This window comes from Pseudophryne corroboree, chromosome 4 (genome assembly GCF_028390025.1).
Source record: "Pseudophryne corroboree isolate aPseCor3 chromosome 4, aPseCor3.hap2, whole genome shotgun sequence".
Taxonomy (NCBI): Eukaryota; Metazoa; Chordata; class Amphibia; order Anura; family Myobatrachidae; genus Pseudophryne; species Pseudophryne corroboree.
The window spans coordinates 277750842-277773821 of record NC_086447.1 but is presented as its reverse complement, the minus strand read 5'-3'; the positions used below and the strand labels follow the sequence as shown (position 1 = coordinate 277773821).

The window sequence follows — 22980 nt, the reverse complement described above, 5'->3', positions numbered from 1 at the left end:
GTGGACAACTGGGAAGCAGGCTTCCTCAGCACGACCTCCACCCGGGAGAGTGGGGACTTCATCGGGAAGTCTTCCACATGATTGTGAACCGTTGGGAAAGACCAAAGGTGGACATGATGGCGTCCCGCCTGAACAAAAAACTGGACAGGTATTGCGCCAGGTCAAGAGACCCTCAGGCAATAGCTGTGGACGTTCTGGTAACACCGTGGGTGTACCAGTCGGTGTATGTGTTCCCTCCTCTGCTTCTCATACCTAAGGTACTGAGAATTATAAGATGTAGAGGAGTAAGAACTATACTCGTGGCTCCGGATTGGCCAAGAAGGACTTGGTACCCGGAACTTCAAGAGATGCTCACAGAGGACTCATGGCCTCTGCCGCTAAGAAGGGACTTGCTTCAGCAAGTACCATGTCTGTTCCAAGACTTACCGCGGCTGCGTTTGACGGCATGGCGGTTGAACGCCGGATCCTAAGGGAAAAAGGCATTCCGGAAGAGGTCATTCCTACCCTGGTCAAAGCCAGGAAGGAGGTGACCGCACAACATTATTACCACATGTGGCGAAAATATGTTGCGTGGTGTGAGGCCAGGAAGGCCCCACGAAGAAATTTCAACTCGGTCGATTCCTGCATTTCCTGCAAACAGGAGTGTCTATGGGCCTCAAATTGGGGTCCATTAAGGTTCAAATTTCGGCCCTGTCGATTTTCTTCCAGAAAAAATTGGCTTCAGTTCCTGAAGTCCAGAAGTTTGTCAAGGGAGTACTGCATATACAACCCCCTTTTGTGCCTCCAGTGGCACTGTGGGATCTCAACGTAGTTCTGGGATTCCTCAAATCACATTGGTTTAAACCGCTCAAATCTGTGGATTTGAAATATCTCACATGGAAAGTGACCATGATGTTGGCCCTGGCCTCGGCCAGGCGAGTGTCAGAATTGGCGGCTTTGTCTCACAAAAGCCCATATCTGATTGTCCATTCGGACAGGGCAGAGCTGCGGACTCGTCCCCAGTTTCTCCCTAAGGTGGTGTCAGCGTTTCACCTGAACCAGCTTATTGTGGTACTAGGGACTTGGAGGACTCCAAGTTGCTAGATGTTGTCAGGGCCCTGAAAATATAGGTTTCCAGGACGGCTGGAGTCAGGAAAACTGACTTGCTGTTATCCTGTATGCACCCAACAAACTGGGTGCTCTTGCTTCTAAGCAGACGATTGCTAGTTGGATGTGTAGTACAATTCAGCTTGCACATTCTGTGGCAGGCCTGCCACAGCCAAAATATGTAAATGCCCATTCCACAAGGAAGGTGGGCTCATATTGGGCGGCTGCCCGAGGGGTCTCGGCTTTACAACTTTGCCGAGCTGCTACTTGGTCAGGGGCACACCCTGGCTGAGGAGGACCTGGAGTTCTCTCACTCGGTGCTGCAGAGTCATCCGCACTCTCCCGCCCGTTTGGGAGCTTTGGTATAATCCCCATGGTCCTGACGGAGTCCCCAGCATCCACTTAGGACGTCAGAGAAAATAAGAATTTACTTACCGATAATTCTATTTCTCGTAGTCCGTAGCGGATGCTGGGCGCCCATCCCAAGTGCGGATTGTCTGCAATACTTGTACATAGTTATTGTTACAAAAATCGGGTTATTATTGTTGTGAGCCATCTTTTCAGAGGCTCCGCTGTTATCATGCTGTTAACTGGGTTCAGATCACAGGTTGTACAGTGTGATTGGTGTGGCTGGTATGAGTCTTACCCGGGATTCAAAATCCTTCCTTATTGTGTACGCTCGTCCGGGCACAGTATCCTAACTGAGGCTTGGAGGAGGGTCATAGGGGGAGGAGCCAGTGCACACCACCTGATCCTAAAGCTTTTACTTTTGTGCCCTGTCTCCTGCGGAGCCGCTATTCCCCATGGTCCTGACGGAGTCCCCAGCATCCACTACGGACTACGAGAAATAGAATTATCGGTAAGTAAATTCTTATTTTTTGCACTACTGTGGGGCATAAGATTAATTAAGGCTCTACTATGGTTCAGAAAATGAACTAGGACACTATTATAGGGCATAAAATTAACAACTGCTGCAGAGGAGTGTCTCTCTAGAAGCATTGGGATGGACCCCTTCAAAACGTTGCTATGGGGCCCACAAAGTTCTGGCTACGCCCCTGCTTGGGTCCATATATTGCGCAAGATAGATGGTATTTTCCGCATAAACTTCTCGACAAGAAATTACTGGTTTGATTACTTTTACTGTTTATTGATGTAAGACAGCTTTTTCCTGGAAACGTTATGATGCATTCACCTTAGTTGTTCTTTCCTGGGTGTCATACTATATGGTCTTTCCTGAATAGCTGCCCAAGTGGTCACCTGGTCTGTGGTGCACATCTTCCAAAGATTTAATGTATTCAGTACTTTTCTGTCCAAAGATGCCAGCTTTAAAAGTGAGATGTTGCTCATTAATTTTTGAGCATACCTTCCATTTGAGTCAGCTTTCAGATGTACCCCAGTGTAGCATGTACAGTATATTGCCCGTATGGTGAATGAGAAAATGGGAACTTTCTACTTAAGTTATATCTTTTCTTTTGGTCCTATAGGTGAAAATGGACACTGGGGCACTCTCATTACACAAGGCATACACAGTCAAATAAAATGTCTGTCAAACTGACATTTTAATCTGAAGCCTGAACTCATCAGATATCCGTGCCCATACTTTGTCAGATTTTTCAATGGGATGGTCACACGATATCTGGGTTCTTCCCCTGGAGAGGAGACAATTCCCCATTCCTTCTCTGTGGGGGAACGGGAAAAGTCGGACGGTGGCCCGCGGCAGTACATACAGATGCAGCTGACCAATGATCGGATCAGTCTGCTATGTTGGGATATTTCTCATCCCAACCATCTGAGCTTCGCTGATCGGTCGTGGGCACACATTTTGTGATTATTGGCCCGATCCGCAAATAATGATGTAATATATGTCCGATTATAGATTTATTTATATTTTTCTTTATGATTTCATTTTTAGAATTGTGGTTGTTGTAAACTAATGGATTTTCTCTCCTCCCTCTCTTGTTCAGTACCATTAATTCTGTCCTTTGGGGGTTTTATGAGATAAATACAGAACTTCCAGTCACCCAGTGGAGCATAGAGGAGGAGCTAGAGTAAATATGCCCGTTCTCCTGTAATGAATCTGTACACTAGTATATCCATTGTTCCCCATAGAACTGAGAGAATGATTTAATGTACAAAAATTCCATGGGCCACGTGAAAACTTGAGTTGCTTCATTGTTGGATGTAGAAATATGTGCTCCTCTGTAACAACACATTCTCCCACCCTCCCTGTAGCAACACGTTCCCTCTTTCACCTCTGTAGCAACACATCCTGCCATTTGTGTAGCAGTGCCTGCTTGTTTCTTGCAAGGTTAAGCGCTGCAGAAGTAGAGGCAGCTTTGACAGCAAGTCCGAGTGAAATTCATTCATTCTGATATGCTTCCAAGATGATCTCAGTGTGGGTTTTGGAATAAAAAGAACCCCGCTCCAGCCACATTGTAGCTCAAACACTGTGGTACCGGTGACTGAAATACTGTGGTAGTTACTCCAGTCCCTCAGTGTTTGTTTTGCTGTTAGCATCGGCACCTGTAGACACCATGTTTACTGCACTGTTTTGTAGTATACATCGGGGCTGATTCAGGTTGCATCGCAAACACGATGTGACCGTAAAATCAGCGATGGGACCCGCATATGCATTCGCAAGTCCCGTCCTGTGCTTGTGCCTGCAGTTAATGCAGTTGCCCGCATTAAATGCGAACGCCTCTGCCTTATTGACAGGCAAAGGTGTTCACGGGGCAGCAACGCTCCGTTTCCAGGACGGAAACGTTGCATTGCGGGGGTGTGGCGATGCGAACGGTGGCATGTCGGTGGTGTTTTCAGGGCAGCTGCGTGTCGTCACATGCAGCCACTCCGAAACGAAAAAAAAAGCTATGCCAGCAGGAGGCTTCCATAATTTCTCTTACGTCCTAGAGGATGCTGAGGACTCCGTAAAGACCATGGAGATAGACTTGCTCCGCAGGAGACATGGGCACTTTAAGAAAGACTTTAGGTATGGGTGTGCACTGGCTCCTCCCTCTATGCCCCTCCTCCAGGACCTCAGTTTACTACTGTGCCCAGAGGAGACTGGGTGCATTACAGGGAGCTCTCCTGAGTTTCCTGTCAGAAAGTATATTGTTAGTTTTTTTATTTTCAGGGAGCCTGCTGGCAACAGACTCCCTGCATCGAGGGACTGAGGAGAGAGAAGCAGACCTACTTCTGTGAGTTTCAAGGCTCTGCTTCTTAGGCTACTGGACACCATTAGCTCCAGAGGGATCGGTACGTAGGTCTCACCCTCGCCGTCCGTCCCAGAGCCGCGCCGCCGTCCTCCTCACAGAGCCGGAAGGTAGAAGCCGGGTGAGTATGAGAAGAAAAGAAAACTTCAGAGGCGGCAGAAGACTTCATGATCTTCACTGAGGTAATGCACAGCGGTGAAGCTGTGCGCCATTGCTCCCATACACCTCACACACGGCAGTCACTGTAAGGGTGCAGGGCGCAGGGGGGGGCGCCCTGGGCAGCATATGAACCTCTCTCTGGCAAAAATAGGTATATATACAGTTGGGCACTGTATATATAAAGAGCCCCCGCCAGTTTTCAGTATATTTGAGCGGGACAGAAGCCCGCCACCGAGGGGGCGGGGCTTCTCCCTCAGCACTCACCAGCGCCATTTTCTCCACAGCACAGCGCTGAGAGGAAGCTCCCCGGACTCTCCCCTGCTTAACCACGGTGAAAGAGGGTTTTGAAGAACGGGGGGGGCACATCATTTGGTGCATTTATATATGTACAAACAGCGCTACTGGGTAAGCATATATTTATATAGTGTTTTTTCCTGGGTCATATAGCGCTGGGTGTGTGCTGGCATACTCTCTCTCTGTCTCTCCAAAGGGCCTTGTGGGGGAACTGTCTTCAGATAAGAGGATTCCCTGAGTGTGTGGTGTGTCGGTACGCGTGTGTCGACATGTCTGAGGTAGAAGGCTTTCAGGGGGAGGAGGAGGAGAGAATGAGTGTGGTGTCTCCGTCGACAATGCCGACACCTGACTGGATGGATATGTGGAAGGTTTTAAGTGCTAATGTAAATTTATTGCACAAAAGATTAGACAAAGCTGAAGCTAGGGAACAGCCAGGGAGTCAACCCATGTCTGTCCCTATGTCGCAGGGACCTTCGAGGTCTCAAAAGCGCCCACTATCCCAAATTGTAGACACAGATACCGACACGGATTCTGACTCCAGTGTCGACTACGATGATGCAAAGTTACAGCAAAAATTGGCTAAATGTATTCGATATATGATCATTGCAATAAAAGATGTTTTGCATATCACAGAGGAACCCCCTGTCCCTGACACGAGGGTACACATGTATAAGGGACGGAAACCTGAGGTAACCTTTCCCCCCTCACATGAGTTGAACGAATTATGTGAAAAAGCTTGGGAATCTCCAGACAAAAAACTGCAGATTCCCAAAAGGATTCTTATGGCGTATCCTTTCCCGCCAACGGACAGGATACGGTGGGAATCCTCCCCTAGGGTGGACAAAGCATTAACACGCTTATCCAAAAAGGTAGCGCTGCCATCCCAAGATACGGCTACCCTCAGGGATCCTGCTGACCGCAAGCAGGAGGTTACCTTGAAGTCCATTTACACACATTCAGGTGCCTTACTCAGACCGGCGATTGCGTCGGCCTGGGTTTGTAGCGCGGTAGCAGCATGGACAGATACCTAATCAGCGGAAATTGAGACCCTAGATAAGGATACCGTTTTATTGACCCTAGGGCATATAAAAGATGCTGTCTTATATATGAGAGATGCTCAAAGAGACATTAGTCTACTGGGTTCTAGAATCAACGCGATGTCCATTTCTGCTAGACGAGTCCTATGGACCCGTCAATGGACAGGTGATGCCGACTCAAAGAGGCATATGGAGGTTTTACCTTACAAGGGTGAGGAATTGTTTGGGGAAGGTCTCTCGGACCTGGTCTCCACAGCTACAGCTGGTAAATCAAATTTTCTACCTTATATTCCCTCACAGCTTAAGAAAGCGCCACATTATCAAATGCAGTCCTTTCGATCACAAAGAAACAAGAAAGTATGAGGTGTGTCCTTTCTTGCCAGAGGTAAGGGCAGAGGGAAAAAGCTGCACAACACAGCTAGTTCCCAGGAACAGAAGTCCTCCCCGGCCTCTACAAAATCCACCGCATGACGTTGGGGCTCCGCTACAGGAGTCCGCCCCAATGGGGGCACGTCTTCGAGTTTTTAGCCACATCTGGGTTTACTCACAGGTGGATCCCTGGGCAATAGAAATTGTTTCCCAGGGTTACAAGCTGGAATTCGATGAGGTGCCTCCTCGCCGGTTTTTCAAATCGGCCCTTCCAGCTTCTCCCCCGGAAAGGGAGATAGTGGTAAATGCAATTCACAAATAGTATCTTCAACAGGTGGTGGTCAAGGTTCCCCTGCTTCAACAAGGGGAGGGGATATTACTCAACCCTATTTGTGGTCCCGAAACCAGACGGTTCGGTCAGACCCATTTTAAATTTAAAATCCCTGAACCTATACTTGAAAAGGTTCAAACTCAAGATGGAATCGCTCAGAGTGGTCATCGCCAGCCTGGAAGGGGGGGATTTTATGGTATCTCTGGACATAAAGGATGCATACCTTCATGTTCCCATTTATCCACCTCATCAGGCGTACCTGAGATTTGCGGTACAGGATTGTCATTACCAATTTCAGACGTTGCCGTTTGGGCTTTCCACGGCCCCGAGGATTTTCACCAAGGTAATGGCAGAAATGATGGTGCTCCTGCGCAAGCAAGGTGTCACAATTATCCCGTACTTGGACGATCTCCTCATAAAAGCGAGATCAAGAGAGCAATTGCTGAGCAGCGTCTCCCTTTCACTGAAGGTGTTACAGCACCACGGCTGGATTCTCAATATCCCGAAGTCGCAGTTGGTTCCTACGACTCGTCTGACTTTCTTGGGCATGATTCTGGATACAGACCAGAAAAGAGTTTATCTTCCGATAGGAAAAGCTCAGGAACTCATGACTCTGGTCAAGAACTTATTGAAGCCAAAACAGGTGTCAGTGCATCACTGCACTCGAGTCCTGGGAAAGATGGTGGCATCATACGAAGCCATTCCTTTCGGCAGGTTCCATGCGAGGACTTTCCAATGGGACCTATTGGACAAGTGGTCCGGGTCACATCTACAAATTCATCAGTTGATCACCCTGTCCCCCAGAGCCAGGGTATCTCTCCTGTGGTGGCTGCAGAGTGCTCACCTTCTAGAAGGCCGCAGGTTCGGCATTCAGGACTGGATCCTGGTGACCACGGACGCGAGCCTCAGAGGTTGGGGAGCTGTCACGCAGGGAAGAAACTTCCAAGGTCTTTGGTCAAGTCAAGAGACTTGTCTTCACATCAACATCCTGGAGCTGAGGGCCATATACAATGCCCTACGTCAAGCGGAGACCTTACTGCGCGACCGACCAGTTCTGATCCAGTCAGACAATATCACCGCAGTGGCTCATGTAAATCGCCAAGGCGGCACAAGGAGCAGAGTGGCAATGGCGGAAGCCGCCAAGATTCTTCGCTGGGCGGAAAATCATGTAAGCGCACTGTCAGCAGTGTTCATTCCGGGAGTGGACAACTGGGAAGCAGACTTTCTCAGCAGACATGACCTGCATCTAGGAGAGTGGGGACTTCATCAGGAAGTCTTCGCACAGATTGCAAGTCAGTGGGGACTGCCCCAGATAGACATGATGGCATCCCGCCTCAACAAAAAGCTGCAGAGGTATTGCGCCAGGTCAAAAGACCCTCAGGCGGTAGCTGTAGACGCCCTAGTGACACCGTGGGTGTTCCAGTCGGTCTATGTGTTTCCTCCTCTTCCTCTCATCCCAAAGGTGTTGAGAATAATAAGGAAAAGAGGAGTACAGACAATTCTCATTGTTCCAGATTGGCCACGAAGGACCTGGTATCCGGATCTACTGGAAATGCTCACAGAAGATCCATGGCCTCTTCCTCTACGACCGAACCTGTTGCAACAGGGGCCCTGTCTGTTCTAAGACTTACCGCGGCTGCGTTTGACGGCATGGCGGTTGAACGCCGGATCCTAGCGGAAAAGGGCATTCCGGATGAGGTCATTCCTACTCTGATAAAGGCTAGGAAGGACGTGACAGCTAAACATTATCACTGTATATGGCGAAAATATGTTGCTTGGTGTGAGGCCAGGAATGCTCCTCCGGAAGAATTCCATCTGTGCCGTTTCCTTCACTTCCTACAAACTGGAGTAATTTTGGGCCTAAAATTAGGCTCCATTAAGGTTCAGATTTCGGCCTTATCCATTTTCTTTCAAAAAGAATTGGCTTCTCTCCCAGAAGTACAGACTTTTGTAAAGGGAGTGCTGCATATTCAGCCTCCTTTTGTACCTCCGGTGGCGCCTTGGGACCTTAATGTGGTGTTGAGTTTCCTTAAGTCGCACTGGTTTGAACCACTTAAAACGGTGCAGTTAAAATATCTCACTTGGAAAGTGGTCATGTTGTTAGCCTTGGCTTCGGCTAGGCGAGTGTCGGAATTGGCGGCTTTGTCTCATAAAAGCCCCTATCTAGTTTTCCATATGGATAGAGCGGAATTGCGGACCCGTCCTCAATTCTTGCCTAAGGTGGTGTCATCTTTTCATATGAACCAACCTATTGTGGTGCCTGTGGCTACGCGCGACTTGGAGGATTCCGAGTCCCTTGATGTAGTCAGGGCTTTGAAAATTTACCTGGCCAGAACGGCTAGAGTCAGAAAAACAGAAGCACTGTTTGTCCTATATGCGGCCAACAAGGTTGGCGCCCCTGCTTCAAAGCAGACTATTGCTCGCTGGATCTGTAACACGATTCAGCAGGCTCATTCTACGGCTGGATTGCCGTTACCAAAATCGGTCAAGGCCCATTCCACTAGGAAGGTGGGCTCTTCTTGGGCGGCTGCCCGAGGGGTCTCGGCACTACAGCTGTGCCGAGCTGCTACTTGGTCGGGTTCAAACACCTTTGCTAAATTCTATAAGTTTGATACCCTGGCTGAGGAGGACCTCCTGTTTGCTCAATCGGTGCTGCAGAGTCATCCGCACTCTCCTGCCCGTTTGGGAGCTTTGGTATAATCCCCATGGTCCTTACGGAGTCCCAGCATCCTCTAGGACGTAAGAGAAAATAAGATTTTAAACCTACCGGTAAATCTTTTTCTCGTAGTCCGTAAAGGATGCTGGGCGTCCGTCCCAAGTGCGGACTACTTCTGCAAGACTTGTATATAGTTTTGCTTACATAAGGGTTATGTTATAGTTTTCATCGGTCTTGGACTGATGCTATGTTGTTTTCATACTGTTAACTGGTTAGTATATCACAAGTTATACGGTGTGATTGGTGTGGCTGGTATGAATCTTGCCCTTGGATCACAAAAATCCTTTCCTCGTACAGTCTGTCTCCTCTGGGCACAGTTTCTCTAACTGAGGTCTGGAGGAGGGGCATAGAGGGAGGAGCCAGTGCACACCCATACCTAAAGTCTTTCTTAAAGTGCCCATGTGTCCTGCGGAGCCCGTCTATCCCCATGGTCCTTACGGAGTCCCCAGCATCCTCTACGGACTACGAGAAAAAGATTTACCGGTAGGTTTAAAATCTTATTTTCTGCGATGATGCTGTCATTGCAGCACAATTGCAATTACAGCGTGACCTGCAGTGGGTGCCCCGCAACATACAAAAAAAGGATTGTAAATTCTGCTGTTTAGCTAAATTTACAATCCTTCCTGAATGAGTTCCATCATCTGTAATAGTTTGCCCCCTCTCTTCCTCTGTGACATTAGTCATTACCAGTTATTAATAAAACACACCTGGAACTTCTAGGCATGTGAGGTAATACTGCACTATATAATATCTAGCTTTTAGCTTGTGTTTTCTGAGCAAATTTAGACATGTTACTGTGCAGTTTCCTAGAAGATGTAGCATTACTAGCCTTAACCAAAGGGAAATTTGTTAAGGTTGTTGCAAGTAATACAGTATTGTGCTGTTATTGATATATTTGCTCTGCCTTTTCAAAGAACATGAGCAATTCATTTATTATTATTATTATTATTATTATTATTATATTTTATACATGATTTATAAAGCACTAACATTTTGCACACGGTTGTACAATTTTTATTAGGTAAATAGAATGTGGTGGACATTGCAGTGGTATGGCTCTGTAATGCATACTAATTCCCAGCCAGCCTCCTGAATGCAAGTTGTTGGTTAAAATCAAATAAATAAATAAAGTGTGTTCTTATATCCCTACAGTTGGTGAAGATGGACACATAAAGATATGGTCAAAGAGTGGGATGCTGAGATCCACGTTGGCTCAGAATGGTAAGTGATGCATCACAATAAACCTTGCGCTAAATATTCATCCTAATACCATAACCTAACCCAACCCTAACGCCAAAGCTCTCCCTTACCATTACCCCTATACCAAATACCTTTGCCTAAACCAACCCTAATATTGCATCCCTAATACCCTAACCCCTATCCCAAACCCCTAAACTAGCCCTAATACTCTAAACCCTAAAGCAGGGCTCGACAAATCCCAGGGGCCAGGTGGCCATGACCCCTAGGTTTTACTGCCTGGCTACCAGATTATGGAGGGAGAGAGGAAGCAGATCATCAGCCTCAGCTGCTCCAGTGGAGATTCGTGGGCATCCCTGTATTTCATTCACAGGAGTGCATGTGCTGAATGTCCATCCCAGCCAGAGCTGACTGCTGTCTCCAAACTCTGGCTGCATAGAGCTTTTGGATAAGAGCATCTATGGATTGTGGCTTTAGAGGGGGTATTGATGTGTCCACAGGGTGGGGGGAGGCTGTGGCGGGGTGGTTTGCCTGGTAGAGCCCACTTTTATGTGCGGCCTTGGGGTTGGTTGCTCGGGGGGAAGGGGGTGCGGGGAGCTGCTCAGTAATGTGACTGCAGGTGGGGGGGGGGGGGGGTTGTTTGTTGTTTTTTACCTTGGTTTCCAGATTTCAGAAAAATATGACAACCCCTGCCCTAATGGGCAGACTGGATGGGCCATGTGGTTTATATCTGCCATCAAATTCTAGGTTTCTGTGATAAAGCAGTGATAAGTGCAAGGTGATAACGCACCAGCCAGTCAGCTCCTAACTGTCATTTCTCTAACGTCCTAGAGGATGCTGGGACTCCGTAAGGACCATGGGGATAGACGGGCTCCGCAGGAGACATGGGCACTTTAAGAAAGACTTTGACTCTGGGTGTGCACTGGCTCCTCCCTCTATGCCCCTCCTCCAGACCTCAGTTTGATACTGTGCCCAGAGGAGACTGGGTGCATTTCAGGAGCTCTCCTGAGTTTCCTGTAAGAAAGCATTTTTGTTAGGTTTTTAATTTTCAAGGAGCCTGCTGGCAACAGACTCCCTGCATCGAGGGACTGAGGGGAGAGAAACAGACCCACTTCTCTGAGTTTCAGGGCTCTGTTTCTTAGGCTACTGGACACCATTAGCTCCAGAGGGATCGGTACACAGGTCTCACCCTTGCCGTCCGTCCCAGAGCCGCGCCGCCGTCCTCCTCGCAGAGCCGGAAGATAGAAGCCGGGTGAGTATGTGAGGAAAAGATCATCAGAGGCGGCAGAAGACTTCAGATTCTTCCTGGAGGTAACGCACAGCACTGCAGCTGTTGTGCGCCATTGCTCCCATTCACCTCACACACTCCGGTCACTGTAAGGGTGCAGGGGGGGGGCGCCCTGGGCAGCAATTTAAACCTCCTATATGGCATATAAGTGTATATACATGTACAGCTGGGCACTGTACATGTATATAGAGAGCCCCCGCCATAATTTGAATTATTTCGAGCGGGACAGAAGCCCGCCGCCGAGGGGGCGGGGCTTCTCCCTCAGCACTCACCAGCGCCATCTTTTCTCCACAGCACCGCTGAGAGGAAGTTCCCCGGACTCTCCCCTGCTTGACACACGGTGAAAGAGGGTTTTTTAAGTAGAGGGGGGGCACATATTTGGCACAATACAGATTACAAAGCGCTACTAGGTAAACACACTGTGTTTTTCCTGGGTCATATAGCGCTGGGGTGTGTGCTGGCATGCTCTCTCTCTGTCTCTCCAAAGGGCCTGGTGGGGAACCTGTCTTCAGAAAAAGGGCTTCCCTGTGTGTGTGTGTGTGTGTGTGTGTGTGTGTGTGTGTGTGGTGTGTCGGTACGCGTGTGTCGACATGTCTGAGATTGAAGGCTCATCTAGGGAGGAGGGGGAGGGTATGAATGCTAGGTCTCCGTCAGCAGTGCCGACACCTGACTGGATGGATATGTGGAATGTTTTGAGTGCAAATGTTAATTTACTGCACAAAAGATTAGACAAAGCTGAAGCTGGGTTACAGTCAGGGAGTCAACCCATGCCTGTCCCAATGTCGCCTGGACCTTCTGGGTCTCAGAAGCGCCCACTATCCCAAATAGCTGACACAGATACCGACACGGACTCAGACTCCAGTGTCGACTACGAAGATGCAAAATTGCAGCCAAGGGTGGCAAAATGTATTCGATATATGATTATCGCTATAAAAGATGTTTTGCATATCACTGAGGAACCCCCTGTCTCTGACACGAGGGTGCACATGTTTAAGGGAAAGAAACCAGAGGTCACCTTTCCTTCCTCACATGAGCTGAATGATTTATGCGAAAAAGCGTGGGAAACTCCAGACAAAAAACTGCAGATTCCCAAAAGGATTCTAATAGCGTATCCTTTCCCGTCACAGGACAGAATACGGTGGGAATCCTCCCCTAGGGTGGACAAAGCTTTAACACGCTTATCAAAAAAGATAGCGCTTCCATCCCAAGATACAGCTACCCTCAAGGATCCTGCTGACCGCAAGCAGGAGGTTACCTTGAAGTCCATTTACGCACATTCTGGTACGTTACTCAGACCGGCTATTGCGTCTGCCTGGGTTTGTAGTGCTGTAGCAGCATGGACAGATTCCTTATCAGCAGATATTGAGACTCTTGATAAGGATACCATTTTAATGACTCTAGGGCATATAAAAGATGCTGTCTTATATATGAGAGATGCTCAAAGAGACATTAGTTTACTGAGTTCCAGAATAAACGCTATGTCTATTTCTGCTAGGCGTGGCTTATTGACCCGGAGGTGGACAGGTGATGCCGACTCCAAGAGGCATATGGAGTTGTTGCCTTACAAGGGTGAGGAATTGTTCGGAGAGGGCCTCTCGGATCTCGTCTCCACGGCTACGGCAGGTAAATCAATTTTTTTGCCATATATTCCCTCACAATCTAAGAAAGCGCCTCATTATCAAATGCAGTCCTTTCGTTCCAGTAAAAGCAAGAGAGCACGTGGATCGTCCTTTCTTGCCAGAGGTAAGGGCAGAGGGAAAAAGCTGCGCACCACAGCTAGTTCCCAGGAACAGAAGTCTTCCCCGGCCTCTGCTAAATCCACCGCATGACGCTGGGGCTCCCCTGAGGGAGTCCGCTCCTGTGGGGGCACGTCTTCGACTGTTCAGCCACGTCTGGGTCCACTCACAGGTGGATCCATGGGCAATAGAAATTGTTTCCCAGGGTTACAAGCTAGAATTCGAAGAAGTGCCTCCTCGCCGGTTTTTCAAATCGGCCCTACCGAAACAACCCCTGGAAAGGGAGATAGTTTTACAGGCAATTCACAAATTGTGTCTGCAACAAGTGGTGGTAGAGGTTCCCCTGCTTCAAAGAGGGCAGGCGTACTACTCAACTCTGTATGTGGTTCTGAAACCGGACGGTTCGGTCAGACCCATTTTGAATTTAAAATCCCCGAACCTTTACTTAAAACGGTTCAAGTTCAAGATGGAATCGCTCAGGGCGGTCATCGCCAGCCTGGAAGGGGGAGATTTTTTGGTGTCTCTGGACATAAAGGATGCATACCTGCATGTCCCCATATATCCTCCTCATCAGGCGTACCTGAGATTTGCGGTACAGGATTGTCATTACCAATTTCAGACGTTGCCGTTTGTTCTTTCCACGGCCCCGAGAATTTTCACCAAGGTAATGGCGGAAATTATGGTGCTCCTGCGCAAGCAGGGTGTCACAATTATCCCGTACTTGGACGATCTCCTCATAAAAGCGAGATCAAGGGAGAAGTTGCTGAGCAGCGTATCACTTTCACTGAATGTGTTACAGCGACACAGCTGGATTCTCAATATTCCAAAGTCGCAGCTGAATCCTACAACTCCTCTGCCCTTCTTGGGCATGATTCTGGACACAGACTAGAAAAGGGTTTTTCTTCCGACGGAAAAAGCACAGGAACTCATGACTCTAGTCATGAACTTGTTGAAACCAAAACAAGTGTCAGTACATCATTGCACTCAAGTTCTGGGAAAGATGGTGGCAACATACGAAGCCATTCCATACGGCAGATTCCATGCAAGGACCTTCCAATGACCTATTGGACAAATGGTCCGGGTCGTATCTGCAATTGCATCAGAGGATCACCCTGTCCCCCAGGGCCAGAGTATCTCTCCTGTGGTGGCTAAACAGGGCTCACCTTCTAGAGGGCCGCAGGTTCGGCATTCAGGACTGGATCCTGGTGACCACGGACGCGAGCCTCCGAGGTTGGGGTGCAGTCACACAGGGAAGAAATTTCCAGGGACTTTGGTCAAGTCAAGAGACTTGTCTTCACATCAACATCCTGGAACTAAGGGCCATATACAACGCCCTACGTCAAGCGGAGATCTTACTTCGCAATCGACCAGTTCTGATCCAGTCAGACAACATCACCGCAGTAGCTCATGTAAACCGCCAAGGCGGCACAAGGAGCAGAGTGGCAATGGCGGAAGCCACCAGGATTCTTCGCTGGGCGGAGAATCATGTAAGCGCTCTGTCAGCAGTGTTCATTCCTGGAGTGGACAACTGGGAAGCAGACTTCCTCAGCAGACACGATCTGCATCCGGGAGAGTGGGGACTTCATCAGGAAGTCTTCACGCAGATTGCAAGTCGATGGGGACTACCCAAAATAGACATGATGGCGTCCCGTCTCAACAAAAAGCTGCAAAGGTATTGCGCCAGGTCAAGAGACCCTCAGGCGGTAGCTGTGGACGCCCTAGTGACACCATGGGTGTTCCAGTCGGTATATGTGTTTCCTCCTCTTCCTCTCATACCCAAGGTGTTGAGGATAATAAGTAAAAGAGGAGTGAGAACAATTCTCATTGTTCCAGATTGGCCACGAAGAACCTGGTATCCGGATCTGCAAGAAATGCTCACAGAATTTCCGTGGCCTCTTCCTCTAAGGCAGGACCTATTACTACAAGGTCCCTGTCTGATCCAAGACTTACCGCGGCTGCGTTTGACGGCATGGCGGTTGAACGCCGGATCTTAGCGGAAAAAGGTATTCCGGATGAGGTCATTCCTACTCTAATAAAGGCTAGGAAGGACGTGACATCTAAACATTATCACCGAATATGGAAGAAATATGTTTCTTGATGTGAGGCCAGGAATGCTCCTACGGAAGAATTCCACCTGGGCCGTTTTCTTCACTTCCTACAAACTGGAGTGAATTTGGGCCTAAAATTAGGCTCCATTAAAGTTCAGATCTCGACCTTATCCATTTTCTTTCAAAAGGGATTGGCCTCATTACTTGAAGTACAGGCTTTTGTGAAGGGAGTTCTGCATATTCACCCTCCTTTTGTACCTCCGGTGGAGCCTTGGGACCTTAACGTGGTGTTAAGTTTCCTTAAGTCACATTGGTTTGAACCACTTCAGACAGTGGAGTTGAAATATTTCACCTGGAAGGTGGTCATGTTGTTAGCCTTGGCTTCGGCTAGGCGAGTGTCGGAATTGGCGGCTTTATCCCATAAAAGCCCCTATCTGGTTTTCCATATGGATAGAGCGGAATTGCGGACCCGTCCTCAATTCCTGCCTAAGGTGGTCTCATCCTTTCATATGAACCAACCTATTGTCGTACCTGTGGCTACACGTGATTTGGAGGATTCCGAGTCCCTTGATGTGGTCAGGGCTTTGAAAATTTACGTGGCCAGAACGGCTAGGATCAGAAAAACAGAAGCACTGTTTGTCCTGTATGCAGCCAACAAAGTTGGCGGCCCTGCTTCAAAGCAGACTATTGCTCGCTGGATCTGTAACACGATTCAGCAGGCGCATTCTACGGCAGGATTGCCATTACCGAAATCGGTTAAAGCCCATTCCACTAGGAAGGTGGGCTCTACTTGGGCGGCTGCCCGAGGGGTCTCGGCACTACAGCTGTGCCGAGCTGCTACTTGGTCGGGGTCAAACACCTTTGCAAAGTTCTATAAGTTTGATACCGTGGCTGAGGAGGACCTCCTGTTTGCTCAATCGGTGCTGCAGAGTCATCCGCACTCTCCCGCCCGTTTGGGAGCTTTGGTATAATCCCCATGGTCCTTACGGAGTCCCAGCATCCTCTAGGACGTTAGAGAAAATAAGATTTTAAACCTACCGGTAAATCTTTTTCTCGTAGTCCATAGAGGATGCTGGGCGCCCGTCCCAAGTGCGGACTACTTCTGCAAGACTTGTATATAGTTATTGCTTACATAAGGGTTATGTTATAGTTTCATCGGTCTTGGACTGATGCTATGTTGTTTTTCATACTGTTAACTGGGTAGTATATCACAAGTTATACGGTGTGATTGGTGTGGCTGGTATGAATCTTGCCCTTGGATTACAAAAATCCTTTCATTGTACTGTCCGTCTCCTCTGTGCACAGTTTCTCTAACTGAGGTCTGGAGGAGGGGCATAGAGGGAGGAGCCAGTGCACAACCAGAGTCAAAGTCTTTCTTAAAGTGCCCATGTCTCCTGCGGAGCCCGTCTATCCCCATGGTCCTTACGGAGTCCCAGCATCCTCTACGGACTACGAGAAAAAGATTTACCGGTAGGTTTAAAATCTTATTTTTTCAAATCCATAATGAATGGCTGGTGCATTATCACCTTGCGCTTATCACTGCTTTATCACTTCTGTATCCCTTCTCCAGGTTAATACATCTGTCCCATTTTTAGCGAACCTTCAGTGTGGTCAATTCAGTAAGACACAGCTAAATTGAACCCACTAATAAATGCGGCTATATGCTGCACATACGATATTGCCAGATTTGTGGATTATCGTTCGCAGCCCCATAGTCCTAAACTTCAGTCAGAATTATAAACATGACTGGTAAAGGGAGGGGAAAGTGGGATGTCCTGTGCACAATCCTGATAACAGTAGTAACTAAAGATTGATACTAGTATCCTAGTATGTCACTAACACAATCTATGGTTATTTATACCCCTTTTCCACTAGCTCCTTAAAACACGGGTAAATGTGCGGGGGCGCGCATTTACCCGTGTTTTTCCCTAGTGGAAACGGGTCCCCCGGCAAATTCTCGGATCAAGTGATCCGGGAATCCTACCCGGGTAGCTAGCCGGGTTGAACACATGTTCAACCCGGCTAGCTGTCTAGTGTGAACGGGAGCCGTGTCGAGGCGACACAGCTCCCGTTCACAGTGTATAGGGAGGGCGGCGCTGGGAGATCATGTGATCTCCCAGCGCCGCCCCTGCCGCGTCACTAGCCGCATCACCAACCCGGCAATATGCCGGGTTGGTGAGCGCTGCTGAAAGGGGGCTGTAGCACGGGTCGCAGCCGTGTCAGGCGACACGGCTGCGACCCGTGCTTAAGTGGAAAAGGGGTATCAATCTCCTTATGGTTTCTAGAGGTATGTATGTCGCAAAGTGGAGGTGCTCCCCAGAGAGTAAAAACCAATGCTATAGAAAAGGAAAGGACAGTACTCCCTGTGTTTGGGGGAATTCCTGAAAATGATAAAACTTAACTTTCTGCTGCGGGGTACACTGGGCTCCACAAGTCTGGACAATGTGGTGTAGAGTAGGATCTTGATCCAAGGCACCAACAGGCTCAAAGCTTTGGCTGTTCCCAGAATGCACAGCACCGCCTCCTATATCACCCCGCCTCCCAGCACAGGAGCTCAGTTTGTCAGTTGGTGCTGCAGTAAGCAGGCACTTAACAGAGGGGCTGCTCCAAGCAGCCCTGAGAAAAGCTTTTTATGAGGTAAAAAGTGAAGACTTCAAGGGCAGCTGCGGTGGTAAATGTCTTGTGACATTCACTGCTGCAGCTCCAGCTCTCCCCAGCGGCGCTGTACACTCCCGAGCCCTGGTTGCCGGGTACCTACAGCGGAGGCTCCAGTTTTCTTCATGTTAGACACACACGGCTGGGGCTCTCCAGGATCGCGTGGCCGCGCTTCGGGAGGTGGTAAGTGGGTCCTACTAGCGGGACCCGGTCTTTATCGCGATCCGGCGCGGTCAGTGGGAGGCGAGCCGCGCGCGCTGGCGGTGGACACTGTGAATACAGGCGATCCCACTAGATCACCAGGGCATGGGCGCAGGTCAGGTTTTCTCTTAAAACCAATTTTAATATCGCCCACAGTAGTCGGTGGTTTTGCCAGCAAGGGGGATAAGGCTTAGACCTGAAGCCCCTCCCCCAGCCCCAGGGCGCCATTTCCAGCAAGTGTTCCCGCCCTGGAGCTGCATCTCTGTCTTTTTCTCACTCCCTGTCAGTGTCTGCGGCGCCATTACTCCTCAGCTCACTGTTCCTGGGACTGCTTGGGCAAATCCTCCTATGTAAAGCCGCCTGGTTGTCAGCGCTGTGCCTTTACATGACACTTAAGTATTCTACCTGCCTTTTTAGTCAGTGTTAGTAAGAAAGAGTGCATTTAGTCAGGGGTTTATAGTACAATTACCCTGTGATATACATCCAGTTTCTTACTGTGTAGTGTTATATCTATTGACTATATAGCTGTGTAAGCTAGTCCAGTGCAGTATTATTGTTAGTAATAACCTCTGCATTGTACAAACTGTGACTATTTGTGTGTGCATTGATAGCTGAGTGGTGTCCATCTCGTGTCTTTCACTCAACTTGCTATCCCTATAGTCTATAACCTGAGGGGGCTTGGTGCGTCAGGTGTTATTTAATATAGGATTTTCACAAAGATATACTGTATTACGTATGTTTCTCTGTGATTTAGTCACCATATCTCTCCTTTATTTCTGCTGGTGCTGACTACACTGCGCAGGGGTTTGGGTTTAGGGATATAGTGCTGCTAATAATTGTACTGTGTTACCTCATACTGCAAGTTATATTATGTCTGCTTCTGAGGGTAAAGGTTCTGGGGCGGAACACACTGCTGGTGTTGCTGAAGCCACAGGCACATATGGGGAGAATATAGCAGCTGTGGGCTCTGGTTCTGGGGGCTCCTTGCCCCCCAGTGGGACTGTGGCAACGGAGGCACATACTGACCCTCCGTGGGCCGCTTTTTCCACGCTTCTGCATACGCTAGTTCATAAACTAACACCCCCTATGGGACCCCCAATGCCGGTACAACCGTATGTGGTCCCTGCAGCTAACCCGCCGTGGGCGGACGATTTATCTGCTCAATTAAAGAAGTTGAACCAGTCCCTGACTACTAAAAAGTCTCACCATCGCTCGCCTAAGTCCAAGAGGTACTCTAAGCGAGCGCTCGTCTCCTCACAATCCACTGCTGTCACTGACACCTCGTCTGATGAAGACAGCACATACACTGACCCCACAGGTTCTGACTCAGATACGGCTGATGGGGAGGGTAGTTCACATGTGGATGTTCCTGATCTTTTGGAGGCTATTAAGTTAATTCTGCAGATTACGGATGATCCCGAGCCATCCATTCCTCCTAAGAAACCAGATAGGTTCAAGCGTCAGAAGGTGTTTAAACAAGTTTTACCTCACTCTGACCACCTAGTGGATATACGTCAGGAACCCTGGCAAAGCCCGGGTACGAAGTTTGTGCCTCAAAAGAAGATGCTGGCTTGCTATTCCCTCGCGCCAGAGCTGTCTAAGAATTGGGAAATGCCTCCTCCAGTAGACTCACATGTGGCTAGGATGGTGGTTTCCTCAGCTCTACCTGTCACTACCATCACGTCTCTAAAAGAGCCTACGGATAAACGTGTCGAGGGTCTAAAAGCGATTTACACCCTCGCGGGTGCTGCACAGAGACCCACTATTGCAGCTACATGGGCAGCAGAGGCTATTGAAGCATGGGCCTTGGAGTTAGAAGCTGAAATCTCCTCTGACCATGCTAGACAATGCTTGTCATATATTGTCACAGCTTCTCGCTATATTAAAGAGGCGGCTTCTGATGCCGGTATCCTAGCAGCCAAGGCCTCTACTACGTCAGTCCTGGCTCGCAGGATATTGTGGCTGAGATCCTGGTCTGTGGATCTGGACTCTAGAAAAACCCTGGAGGTACTCCCTTTCAAGGGGGATATTCTGTTTGGGGAGAACTTAAATAAGATAGTGGCTGACTTGGCTACTGCCAAAACTGCCTGTCAGCCTAATACAGCTCCTTCTGTGTCGAAGGCCAAAGGCACGTCCTTTCGTCCTTCAGGTAAAGCAAAAGGTCAGGCGTACCATAAGCAGGCCCGCACTTCCAAACCTGGTAAGCCGAAGCCCAAAAGAGCCTGGGCTGCCCGTCAGCCAGCAGCCAAGACCGATAAGCCTGCCGCATGACGGGGCGGGGATCCCAGGGTGGGGGGCCGGCTTCTAGGGTATACCCAGGAATGGTTGAAGACCACTTCAGATGCCTGGGTACGGGAAGTCGTCACTCGGGGTTACGCCATAGCCTTCAAAAACCGACCCCCTCATCGATTTTGCCAGACAGACGTCCCGTCGGACCAGACAAAGGCTAACGCTCTGCATTCGGTGGTACAGACCCTCCTGGATACAGGAGTCGTAGTACAGGTGCCTCTTGCTCAGAGGGGCCGGGGGTACCATTCTCCGCTGTTTCTAGTCCCGAAACCGAATGGGTCCTCCCGGCCCATTCTCAACCTCAAGGCAGTGAACAAGTTTGTGAAGGTTTCCAAGTTCCGTATGGAAACCCTTCGCTCTATAGTTCTGGCCTTGGAACCTGGGGACTACATGGTCTCCCTGGACATACAGGATGCTTACCTGCATATTCCTATAGCAGTGTCACATCAACAATACCTGAGGTTCGCTATTGGCAACCTCCATTACCAGTTTCGGGCGTTACCTTTTGGTTTAACAATGGCTCCGCGAGTCTTCACCAAAGTTATGGCGGTGATGACGGTGGTACTCCGCCGTCAAGGGGTCAGGAAACTGCCGTATCTGGACTACTTGTTAATCCTGTCAAATTCCCCAGATCTTCTCCTGCGTCATCTGGATATGACGGTCCGGTTTCTACAAGCCCACGGGTGGCTCATCAACTGGAAGAAATCCTCCCTGGTCCCTGCTCAGAGCATGGTGCATCTGGGAGTGCTGTTGGACACTCACAACCAGAGGTTGTTCTTGTCTCAGGAGAAAGTCCTGAAACTTCAGGACAGGATTCGTTGCTTCCTTTCTCGTCCGCAAGTGTCGATACATTCGGCAATGCAGGTGCTGGGCCTCATGGTATCAGCATTCGACATGGTGGAGTATGCTCAATTCCATTCTCGCCCCCTCCAGAAGCTGATTCTAGCCAAGTGGGACGGCCTGCCTCACCGGATCAGGTCTCAAATGATCTCTTTGACTCCGGAGGTCCGTCTGTCGCTGCTCTGGTGGTTCCAGGACCGACAATTGTGCAGAGGCCGTCCCTTCTGGATAACCAACTGGGTCCTGTTGACGACAGATGCCAGTCTAAGAGGTTGGGGCGCGGTGCTGGAGCAGCACTCCTTGCAGGGTCGGTGGACCAAGGAGGAATCTCTCCTCTCGATCAACATTCTGGAATTGCGGGCGGTCTTCAATGCGTTGAACCTAGCCCAGCATTTGATTCAGAACCGTCCTGTTCAAGTACAGTCGGACAACGCCACCACAGTGGCTTACATAAATCATCAAGGCGGCACTTGAAGCCGTTTGGCAATGAAGGAAGCCTCACGGATTCTACGTTGGGCAGATCGCCATCTACCGGCAATATCGGCAATATTCATTCCGGGAGTCCTGAATTGGGAAGCGGACTTTCTCAGTTGTCAGGACGTGCATGCCGGCGAGTGGGGCCTCCATCCAGAAGTGTTTCAACTCCTCGTGGAAAGGTGGGGTCTTCCAGATGTGGATCTGATGGCGTCTCGACACAATCACAAGGTTCCGGTCTTCGAAGCAAGGACAAGGGATCCTCAAGCAGCATTCCTGGATGCGCTGGCAGTGCCGTGGAGGTTTCGGCTGCCGTACGTGTTCCCTCCGGTGTCACTCCTGCCCAGGGTAATTCGGAAGTTCAAGCAAGAAAAAGGAAATCTGCTTCTCAAAGCTCCGGCGTGGCCCAGACGGCACTGGTTCTCAGACCTGGAAGGCCTATCGTGAGAGCGTCCACTTCTACTTCCACAACACCCAGACCTCCTCGTTCAGGGCACCTGTGTCTACCAGGACCTAGCCCGGCTGTCTTTGACGGCGTGGCTTTTGAAGCTTCTGTCTTAAGAGCTAAGGGTTTTTCTGAAGAGGTCATTAAAACTATGTTGCGGACCCGGAAACCGGCCTCTGCTCGGATTTACCGTCGGGTCTGGCATTCCTACTTTGTTTGGTGCGCATCTAACCATTATGACGCTTCCAAGTTTAGTATAGCCAAACTTTTGGCTTTTCTACAGCAGGGCCTAGATTTAGGCCTGCGTCTGGCCTCCCTCAAGGTTCATATTTCTGCCCTGTCGGTGTGGTTTCAGAGAAAAATTGCGACTTTACCTGATGTTCATACTTTCACTCAGGGTGTGTCGCGTATCCAACCTCCCTCTGTCCCGCCTGTGGCTCCTTGGGACTTGTCGGTGGTTTTGGAGGCGTTGCAGGAGCCTCCATTTGAACCTCTTGGTTCAGCTGACCTTAAGTGGCTTTCCCTTAAGGTGGTGTTCTTGCTGGCTATTGCCTCTGCTAGAAGAGTGTCGGATTTGGGTGCCTTGTCTTGTAGTTCCCCATATCT

At 49.3% G+C, this 22980-nt stretch overlaps 1 protein-coding gene across 6 annotated transcripts in view; it reads left to right on the top strand.

Annotated features, from left to right (window-relative positions):
• Positions 1–22980, top strand: part of IFT80 (intraflagellar transport 80) — a 519318-nt gene that overhangs the window by 235471 nt on the left and 260867 nt on the right. For all 6 annotated transcript variants that reach the window (XM_063916161.1, XM_063916162.1, XM_063916160.1 and 3 more), the window contains one exon: positions 10354–10422. In XM_063916161.1, the coding sequence (XP_063772231.1) occupies positions 10354–10422 (69 nt within the window). The remainder of the gene's footprint in view (positions 1–10353; positions 10423–22980) is intronic.